An 11,347-nucleotide genomic window follows, 5' to 3' on the forward strand; every position below is an offset into this window, starting at 1 on the left:
GTCATCATACTGGTTGGTAATGATTGCTTCTGTGATAGAAAATTCAGGCAGTGATAATCGTTGAGGTGATTAGTAATTCACGCAGGACCTTTGGGTCAAGATAAAGCTCACTTATTAAAAACCACTTGGGGTCATTTATACTAGCCAAGACACCCGTATAACAGAACGGTGTTTTACTTCTTGTACGGATGTTCTTTTTTTTTAAAGTAATTTAGTGGAAAACGCACGGTCGAACCCAATGTCAAATAATAACGACACTACAATCTAACCGCTTCTTTCATAGATATACACTCTACGCGTGTAATATGTCTGCGCCAACCCGTTTGTCATCCCGAACCAAACAGCCAAAATTCGCCACTCGATTCCCACACAGGGCGTGCACCGCGCGCTATCCATCTCCCCCTCCATCACCTCCCCCTCCTCGCATTACGCCAGAAGGGAAGTACACGCGGAAGTGAAAGCCAGTGTCATAGCCACCTCTACATGCGGACACTTCATCACTAATTCACCGCTGTAAACTGCTTGTATTTCCCCAAACACGGATATTGTTTTAACAGCCATCTTTCTCCCCTTTCAAGTTAAATGTAAGTTTTATTTTTTTTTTTTTTTAGCCATTAACAACATGTTGCAGTTTGCATTAATTAGGACAGAAACGCACGTTTCATGTGAGTGCATATTAAATGTGTTTAGGATATATATATATATATATATATATATATATATATATATATATATATATATATATATATATGAAGAAAGTTCCTTAAATGTGTGGTTTAACACCTTCCAACAAGCAGTGGTGAAACACGATATATTTGGGCGGGGTCACCACTTGTGACTTGAATCACCAACTTGACAATGTTGTTGTAGCACACGGTTTCACGCCGCGGTATGTGTCACCATTGTCGTGCACGCTAGGGAAACCACCTTGGGGTGTTAGAATGTACATCAAGTGTACGTTAACATGTCTAGCATGAAGTGTGTATTTACATGGTATACTACTTCGCGCATCTGAAGAAAACAGCACTCGTGTCCTATGCGGGAAGTTGTTTTTTTTTCAGTTTTAAAAAAATGTAATAATAAATTGAAGCTATGACGATATGTTTTTCCCACCGGCAAAGCTGCGCGACTTTAGACGTCGTCTTTTCAGACAAGTTTAGTAGTCCACGCCTAGGTGGTACACAAGCAGGCTGATGACAATGTTCCGTGTTACTTTGCTGTCTCCAGAGCGTGTTGTTTTAAACGGGTCACGTGGTGTTTTGTTTGGATACGTCACGTGATGTTTTGTTTACATGGTTTACGTAGTGTTCTGTGGCTATTACCCGCTCACATTCATCATTTGGAAATGTCAAACCCTGTTTTGGAAATATGAATTTTTTTTTTACTGGCAACCTCTTTTTAATTTAAAAAAAATGTTATGCACATAAAAATTAATCAGTATCTCTCATAAACAATCAATTAAAACCAACATTAAACATTATCTAGTTTTGTTTTGAAAACAATCCTCGGGACGTCGGGTAGTTGAGTCATAAAACTGGGCGGGAAGTGAAGGTTTAGCGGAAATGTTTTGGGGTCAGCCTTATACAAAATTATCTCCCTCTAGTCTACAGCAGAATTATCTCCCACTAGTCTACGGGCAGTTTTAGACAGAATTATTTCCCAATAGTTTTGCTTTAATAAAAGAATTGATCGAGAAAATGTGTTGGCGGTTACATGATCAACCACTGCTTTTAAAATTGCTACAATATGAAAATAAAGGGTTACATTTTTTAAATGTATATAATGTATACACACACAAAATACTACACTGTTTTCACAAGACATATTGTACAGGATACGATTGTTATCACGTTGGCTTAGGGTGGTCGATTCTCAGGCAAGAAATCCACCAACCGTGACCAGTTCACTGACGATGGCCGCGGATGGCCAGCTGATAGAGCGATCGCTAGCATTTTAACATGTAATCTCCTATTTTGTTATTGAAGATAGTAATTTTTAAATTTAAAAAATCAAAACCAAATGATTAAATAGATTATTTTTAAATATATTTTTGCGTTGTAATCGGAGATATTTTTATCTGGAAAGTTTAAATGTAATCGCTGCATTAGAAGTAGGATAAAACTGAGATTCAAGATTTGCCACAACCCACAAACAAACAAATAAACAAAAAGACATTGTAAACTTAAAAAAAAAAAGCTTGGTATTTAACATTCCTCGCTCTGTACCAACCCACCCCGTCACACCTCTTATAACACAAAAGGCATAAGACAGAAATGATAAATGATAAACAACTATCACCCATTCGTGTTTATATTATGTGCAAAATACACACAGCACACACAAGATATATATATATATATATATATATATATATATATATATATATATATATATATATATATATATATATATATATATATATATATATATATATACATACATACATATCTTGATATATGTGTATCTATAATTAGCAAAGTGTGTTTAGGAACTGCCCGGGTTTAGCTCATCAAGATAACCTCAACTCGCGATGGTAGATTGCCAGCCAAGGGAGGTAATACGATAGGCTGTTCCCCACAGAGTACAGTGGCCTAGATTTCGGCGTCCTAGCAATCAATAACTAGGATATCATTTCTTTCTGCCCCATAGCAACGTCTAGTTTAGTTTTTAATTCCAATAATGTTGTTTTATGTGAATAGAAAATCCTATTGGGATATAGCCCTATAACGTACAAGTGATTGACCCATTAAAGATACCCTAAACACGCAGCAACTGATGGTCCCCCATATCATAAACACGTAGCAAGTGATGGGACCCCAATGTCTAAACACGTAGCAAGCGATGGGCCCCATATCCTAAATACGTAGAAAGTGATGGGCCCCCATATCCTAAACACGTAGCAAATGATGGGCCCCCATGCCCTAAACACCAAGTGATGGGCCCCCATGCCCTAAACACGTAGCAAGTGTTGGGCCCCATATCCTAAACATGTAGCAAGTGATGGGCCCCTGATACATAAACACGTTAAAATAACACGTGTATGTGATGTACACATTAAAATCACACATTAATTTTGCTCAGCATAAAAAAATAAAGTTCCTTCGTAAGTCTTCTACTCTATAATCAATACTCAATCATACAAGACTTTAGCTGGCCCAGTTAGATAGACAGCTAATTAAGACCTAAATCCATCACAGAAGCCAGACGAAAAACATTTTTTTTTTTTTAAAAACGTATTTCATTTATTAATTTAATTTTTAAAAAAAGATTCTTTTAAAAGTCAATTTGTTTTCAAAAGATATACAAAGGTAGGTTTGTTTAATTAATTTAAAAACATGTTTTTATGATAGGTTAGAATTTCATTTTTAGTGGAAACTGTCGCAGAACATGACCTGAAGGTCATTCAGGCATCGATCTTTTTTTTTTTTCACCTCACTGCGCATGACCAAATCCTGATCTCTTTCATCCCAGACAATGGCCGACGGCCTTAATGCCAAGCTCGCCCAGACGTTCAAGTACTACGTGGAGGTGTCGTCCGTTGGTCAGAACCTGACGGAGCCGCAGAAGAAAGAGATCAAGGACAAGGGCATGAACAAGATGCTGAAGGAATGCTGCGGGGACCCGGTGGCCAAAGCCTCGGAGGCCCAGGTCTTCCCTAAATACTGCGATAAGAAAACGTAAGCAATCGGTTTGTGTTTGGATGACCTAAAGAAGTCTGTATTGTTTGGATGGAGGGGGGGGGGGTCAAAGTTCAAGAAAGTGTGGGGGTAGGGAGTTGTGGCCAAAGCCTCAGAGCAGAGGCGTAGCGAACCTGTCCGGCGCCCGGGGACAAACTTTCAATTTGGCGCCCCCCCCCCCCCCGTCCCGTCCCCATTTATTTATTTTTTTATAAGGCAAAACTGCAGCCCCATAGGGTTGGCGCCCGGGGACATATGTACCCAACTCGCTACGCCTCTGCCTCAGAGACCCATGTCTACCCTACATACTGCGACAAAAAACCTTAAAGAAGTCTGTACGTATTTAGATCAGATAGATTAGCGCTTGGTCCATAGGGGTGGGGGTCAAAGTTCACGAGGGTTTGGGCAATGGAGGAGGGAGATCAAAGACTATTTTTGAAATAAGAGAGGATTCCCCGGGCTCTATTTTGATGGGGAAAGTTTGTATTATATAAACCAGAAGCCATATTTACACCTGGCTTTCTAAAGACAAGGTAAATAAATTCTTGTGATCTCCTCTGAACACCTGCAGGCAATACGGTATCGTTGAATGAGTTGTTTTTTTTAACTGAATCGTATTTACAATTTTCATTTTGGTTAATAAGGTTAGAGCTAAGATCATAATAAGGACCAGGGCTAATGTTAGGACTAGAGCCATGTTTAGGGTTAGAGTTAACGATATTGCAAAGTATCGATACTCTTTGCAAATGTTCACAATATGTTCATAGTATGTATCTCTCGTGAGTATCGATACGCAATACAATTTTTTTAATTTACATATTAGTGCTAGTACTTATTTTACAAGTATGATGATAATCTCAGTACCCATTTAATAATCATCATGATAATCTCACTGTCCACGTGTAAACAATCATGACGTTAATCTCACGTCCTCTAATATCACTAATGCTAATCCCACTGTTCCAGGAAGAAGCTACACGTGGACGTGTTTGTGGGGGACTTCCTCACAGAGCTGGCCGCCACGGTCATACAAAATAAAAAGAAACTGGCCAAGAGGCCTGACCTCGCCGATCCTGAAGTAGCCACCTTGGCCAGTGAACTCAGGGAAAAAATCGCGGCCAAATCGGATGCCAAACCTAAGGTGAGCAACTCGCCGTATCTCGCAGTTTTATCAGCGAGACTTTATCTAACGTTAATTTTTTTTAAAACTTCCACTCTAAAGATGTTTACACATTCACGAGATTATGAATCTGTTTTTGGTTCTAGCGTTTTAGAGTAGTCTCCCTTCCAATTAACGCTATATTTAGCATATGGTTAACAGGTTTGGAACGTATAGCAAAGGCTACTTATTATATCAGTGCTCGAAGATATAGCGATCACATATGTTGGCATCTCTAAACCTAGTATTTTAACACTATCTTTAAGCCTAATTTTTTTATTTAGAAAGTCAGGTTACCCATTCGAACATGACGATCCATAAAGTAGAGTTCACCTGTTACTGTGACCTCGGCATGTGAAGTGATATGTGGTCAGCACTATCCCTAGTTGTATGTACTTCCCCATATTGGATGGGCGCAATGACGTCTTGAATCCCGTGAGCCGAAACTCTAAACTTTTGGTTTAGTAATCGAGCGCTCTGCTGCGCGGTCGCAGTGACGTAGCGAGGTCGGGTGTCACCCGGTGCGGCACTTAATGGTGTCACCTCCCAGAGGCGTAGCGACCCTTCCCGGCGCCCGGGGACAAACAACCATTTTTCGATTTGCACCCCCCCCCTCAAACTTTCGATTTACACTCCCCCCCCCCCTCCTCAAACGTTTGCTCTTAAAAGACTTTTTGACACTGGAATTAATCACTTAATTAAGTGGAATTATCAATTTTCTCTATATATTTTGCTATTTTTTGCCTTGGTGTCACCCCCCCCCCCCCTAAATGGTGTCACCCGGTGCAGTCCGCACCCCCCCCCCCCTCTCGCTACGCCACTGCTCGGCCGCCACTTGATTTAAAACATGTACATACCTCGATATCTTTCAACAGGAAGTTAAAGTGGACGCGGTGACTGCTCGACTCACCGACACGAAGAGCTACACCGGAACTCACAAGGAAAGATTCGACGATTCGGGAAAAGGAAAAGGCATAGCCGGCAGGAAAAATCTAGTCGACGAATCGGGCTACGTCTCCGGGTACAAGAACCAAGGAACATTCGAGAATCCAGAAGAAGGAGCCAGTCCCAGCAAGTAGAGGTGTTTACATGTGTAGCCAGTTCAGGTTGCGATTTTCATTGACTTAACGGGGATAAAATATTTGGTTGGGATTGTGAGTGTGAGATCAATGACAACAGGACCGAAGGCCCGATTTCATCGATGGCAAATTTTTTTTTTTCGTTAAGCTCCGCCCAACTTCAAGAACAAACCATTGGCCGCTGCCTGTGTGATCTCATAAGTTAGGATAGTGCAATGGAAATCTGTGTCAACTAAATTATCCTAAGTAAATGTGCTTTAAAAAATTGTTCCATTCCTTTACAGTGTCACATTTTAAAGATTTCTGGGACCCGGATGTGTATCCTCATTATTCATTCCTTTACGTGTGACCAGGACTTAAATGTGAATTGTGTGTTCATTGTCGTTCCTTGTTTCCATGGTTACTTAAAGCGACCAAGCCTTAGCGCTGCAGTTCTCATAGCAACGGAGTTAGGGGAGAATGATAATATACCCAATAAATACGTTTATTGTGTTAGCGTTTGTAGTTTGCAACTTTAGTCTATTGATTTCCTTGTTTGTGTGTATAGAAACCTTACAAAAGTGCCATTTTCCCATTGAATAACATTTCTACATCATACACAGTGTCTTTAGACCTACAGGTTTTTTTTTTTTTTAAATAGCTTTGCCTTAATGTGAATCTTCAGCTTTCATCGCACCATTATACACAAGAATACTAGCTTACAACTGGAACATCGGTTAAATAGCTGAGCATGACCTCTTTTCTGGAATTTCAAAGATGGTCCAATTTTCTTTTCGGAAAAGCACTCTCGGATCTTGGATGTGATTTATGTGCATTTTACATTAATTATTAAACAAGATCTAACCTTGAAAATTGAAAATCAAGAAAAACAGATTATTTTAAATAGCCTAAATGGAAAAAAAATGTTAGTCTGCCCCTAATAAAAATGCTAAAATTAAAACGTTCTTTTTTCTGTTCTCAACCTTAGTAAGGGGTGAGGATACATTTAGTATAGAGCCTTTTCCAGGTTTGTATTTAAATGTGAATATCTTAATCTTACTAGACTTGTGTACTTGATTCTAGCTTTAATGAATGTTCCTAGATCTAGGTTAAATGTCTTAGTAAACATTTGTTCACTAGTGTGTTGGTGTTTGGCCAGGACCGTGTAAGTTTGTGGCCAATTTGTAAAATAAACTAAAATAAATTTTGTGAAATGATTTCTCCCTCTCCGCTGTGTAACTTTCATCTGTATTCTAAAACAATTTTTTATTAAAAATAATTTTTTGTACTTTACAAAGCAGTTTTTATTTGACAAAAGTAAACGTTATATGTTAACTTTTTCTGCTACTCAATTTGTCAAACTAAACATAGCCGTGTCTACATTCGTTCTATAATTTCTGTTTTGTAATGCAAATAGCGATGGATTAGTCCTGCAGCTACCCGCTGTTAAGTCCACACAGGCCTCGGGCCCACAAAATGATGATTAACTTAAATATTTTGTTTCGTTTGTTCTCATATGTGCTTTACATCGGTTATATTAGAAATCATCTGCTTAGCTAGAGAGGTGCACATCAAATCTGTATATAATACAATGACGATTAGAGAGGTGCTCTATATACAACAAAATGACAGCTAGAGAGGTGCACACAAAGTCTGTATACAATACAATGACAGCTAGAGAAGTGCCTATCAAGCCTGTATACAATACAATGGCCACATAACGTTCCTCTTGTCTAGAATCTCTTGAGTCACCCATCTTGTCCCGGATAGCATCATAAAGAATACCGAGAAGCAGAAGTGGACTGCCAGTATCTAAGCTGCACTGGAAATATATAAAAGCATTACAATGCCCATGACATAACCGATCCTCGTTGTCCCCCGGGATTTTTTCCTTGCGACCCACCGGAATTTTTCCCAGTGCCCCGGCGGCCCCCAGTCAACCCCAATCGTGAAGACGACGCAAAATACCGGGCAGTTTATTCCATAAAGCAAAGGTTATTCTTGTAAATATTCCTACTGTAGCTTTGTACCCATCATGTATTTTTTGGCGTCCGGAGCGGACTCTTTTTTTTTTTTTTTTTTTGCCTGTCCTTCATATATTTATGGTCTTGCTCCCCACCCCCTCCTTACCCAGCCTCGCGATACAACATCTTGTTATCCCCAATAGTAATGGGGTCTCCAGGTCACGACCCTCCCTATATCTCCTTAGACCGTCAGAAACGGATGGGCTCTAGATCAAAAAGTATATGTCAAACGTCAATTGGCAATGTATGTTTTCCACACCCCTCGACCTGTTCAACAAACATGCTCGCCACACAGGGAAGAGCGGTCACGTGACAAGACTTATGACGTCACGGGGTAGTGCTGCCGTCTGTGACTTCCTTGTCTGACTTCATAAAACGATTTTGTTACAGTCAGTATTTCGTTCATTGACCATTGAAACAAAAAATAAAACATACATCACTGACTTGACATAACATTGTGTACCCACCGTCAATATGTGATCAAGCGTGTGTGATTAGATAGGGTTTTGGGGGGGGGGGGGGACATCCATAAATGACGTCACGCTTTTTTGACGATTTTTACTTCCCCCCTCCCCTCCGTCACACGTCGTCGCAAAAAGTTAGACCCCCCCCCCTAAATGACGTCACACCACAGTCTACAACCCCCCTCAAAATTGCTGTTGAATTTTTCTTAAAACATCGATATTTTTCCAAAATCTTGTCAGTACTCTGTCAACATATAGATCTAGTATTTTTATCAATTCCTATTACAATTTATTAAAACTGTTTTCTAAAACGCGATATAACGGCTAAAACTAGGTTTCTAACATTGCTTTTTTATAATGCAAAAGTATGATGTCACACCATCTAAACCCTCCTCCCCCTCATCACACACCGCCACAAAATTACCGCCCCCCCTCCTCCCCCCTACGAGTGTGACGTCATATATGGACGCCCCCTTGGGAGAATTCCTACATTTAGACCAACAATAAACCTTAACACACCAATGTTTTTTTTTACCTACATGAAATGTGTTGGAGATATGTATAGCCTACTAGGTCGAATGCTGAAGTGGCAGTTGGTTTTAAATTTATCTTTTTTTTTAAATTGGTAAATGTATGCTGAACATCATTTTACAAATAATTTAAAAAGCGAATTTTATCTCGAAATTATTTTTTTTTTAAATTTTCTGGATCATTTTTCCTTGGTTCTGAAACATTCAAGAGAATGTTATTAGTTTAGCAGAACTCTGGGCCAGCTCGGAAACATTCCAACTTTTTTATCTGCTCTCGATCAATACTGTACTGTATATAGTTGTTTCGTTTCTTTTTTAATCCCCTTTTTTTTTACCGAGGTTCTATCATCTGTAGATAGCGAACGATATCCCTTTTTTATAGTCACGTGACGGACGAGATTTTCGCGGATGGTTTCGATATCTTCCTTACCTTTGATATTTCTATGATACACAAACTGGGCGTCACCGGCATCACCTATAGCACGTGTTTGACTCGCCAGGTATTACAGGTATAAAACGTGCAAAGTGGTTTCAGGATGCCAAGTTTACAGGAAACATGGGTAGAGATTACCGAGGGTCGGTTACAGGGAGTAAACGCTGGCAGAGACCCTCCGACAGCTCGCTAGATGGCGCCAAATGTCTGGGATTCTTTAGTAATAGAGCTAGTAATGCTCGAGTAAAACCCGCCCATTGAACCTCAGTCTTTTATCGGAAAATATCGTTTCATGTTTTCGTTAGAGTGGGTAGATGTTATATAACGAGGGGATTTCTTTATACTGATGGTGTGAATTTTTATCTTCTCCCTCAATCGTACTCAACTTTTTTTTTTTTACCTAAGATGGGGTGAGGGGTAATGGATTAAAAGTTTATTATTTTTCACCTGTGAAGCTGTGCGTATGTTTCATTGATAGTGAGTTATGGGGACTCATTTAAACCCCACTCCCCTCCCCCTCCATCCGAACATACAACATATATTCCACCATTTTTGTCAGCTTAAATGTTGGTATCCGTCAATAAGCCTCATATCTGATGACTGTGGTGCTATTACCTCCCTTTTTCCCCCCAACTATTTGTGGGTAGGCTGTACTTTGGTTTAGTAGTAGTATAATTAAAACCTGACTCAACAGTTCAAGCAGAATAGAACAACAGTAATCTTCCATCTTAGTGAAATCAAAAACACATCTGGCTTATGAAAGAAATGTTGTTTTTTATATTTATTTCAATAAACTTAAGCGACAATTTTGTAAAAGAAAATGTACGATTCTTCAACAACAAAAAAACTTAATCTGTAAGTATTTAGCGAGTCATCGATATTTATCTGCTGTGTCTACAACCATAGCGAGGGATTATTTATCCAATAAAAAATCCCGTCGACAATAATAAACTTGAAGTGCAATAGCTCTACAAAAAAGAATAAAAATAGAGAATCGATTTTTCTTGAAATAAGACCCAGCCTTCTCTTCCCCTCCCCGCGATCGATGGCAATGTTTTGGTTGGTGGGGTGAACTGGCGAATTTTTAGGGGTGTTCATTATGTTCCAAATTTAAGGCAAGTTACAAGTTTAACATACAGGTCAAATGAATTTCGTGAATTCTAAGATAGAAGTGGATGTTTTGTCGATAATTGGGTATGGTTAAAAAAATAATTAAAAATCCTCTTTAGACCTAGCGATCAATTGGGTAGATGAAGTAGAGTTCATATGTTTCTTGACCTCGGTCTATGAAGTGGAAAGTGTGGTCAGCACTTTACCCAGCCGCATTTACTTTCCCTAGTATGAGTTAGGTACCCATCAGAGTTGGGTGGACTCATGGACTTTCTACTGACTTGAACCCGGATTAGAGACTTTCGGGTTAGCAGCCTAGTGCTCTACCAAATAATCCACACCGCCCCATAATTGGGTATGTGGTTTATACTAATTTACAGTTCAAAGTGAACAAACGGGAAAATAAATCCAAAAGGTAAATTACATTTAAGCCCTGATGGCGCATAAGAAAACTGAAATAAGAAGTAAAGTCAAGTGAAGACTCTTTGGAACCGAACTCAAAACATCTGGACAGGCAATTGTTTGCTCCACCATTGCACCAGCCTATCGCATAACCACACACAAGTTAAGTCAAATTGTACCAGAAAGGCGGTAAAGGCCAATTCTTTAGACCTGCCATTTAAGTAGACATACGCCCACTTTTATTTTATATACATATATATATACATATATATATATATATATATATATATATATATATATATATATATATATATATATATATATATATATATATATATATATATATATATATATATATATATATATATATATATATATACTTCATATTAACGCTGTCAAATTGGAGAAGAAAAGAAAAAAGTTTCATGTATGCTGTTCATTAACTCTTCAATCTAAATGAATATTTGAGCCAACTTCAGATAGGCTGGCT

At 38.9% G+C, this 11,347-nt stretch overlaps 1 protein-coding gene across 1 annotated transcript; it reads left to right on the forward strand.

The window, feature by feature from the left end:
- Positions 1-414: 414 nt before the first annotated feature.
- LOC131955789 (tubulin polymerization-promoting protein family member 2) lies at positions 415-7,121 on the forward strand. The gene is made up of 4 exons (XM_059320067.1): positions 415-584; positions 3,472-3,677; positions 4,644-4,818; positions 5,712-7,121. Exons 2-4 carry the CDS (start codon positions 3,475-3,477, stop codon positions 5,913-5,915), a joined length of 582 nt encoding a protein of 193 aa, XP_059176050.1. The 5' UTR covers positions 415-584; positions 3,472-3,474; the 3' UTR covers positions 5,916-7,121.
- The last annotated feature ends 4,226 nt before the right edge of the window (positions 7,122-11,347 follow it).

The sequence above is a fragment of the Physella acuta genome, unplaced genomic scaffold (assembly GCF_028476545.2).
Source record: "Physella acuta isolate Inbredline_101_S28 unplaced genomic scaffold, ASM2847654v3 ptg001101l, whole genome shotgun sequence".
In the NCBI taxonomy this organism is placed as follows: Eukaryota; Metazoa; Mollusca; class Gastropoda; family Physidae; genus Physella; species Physella acuta.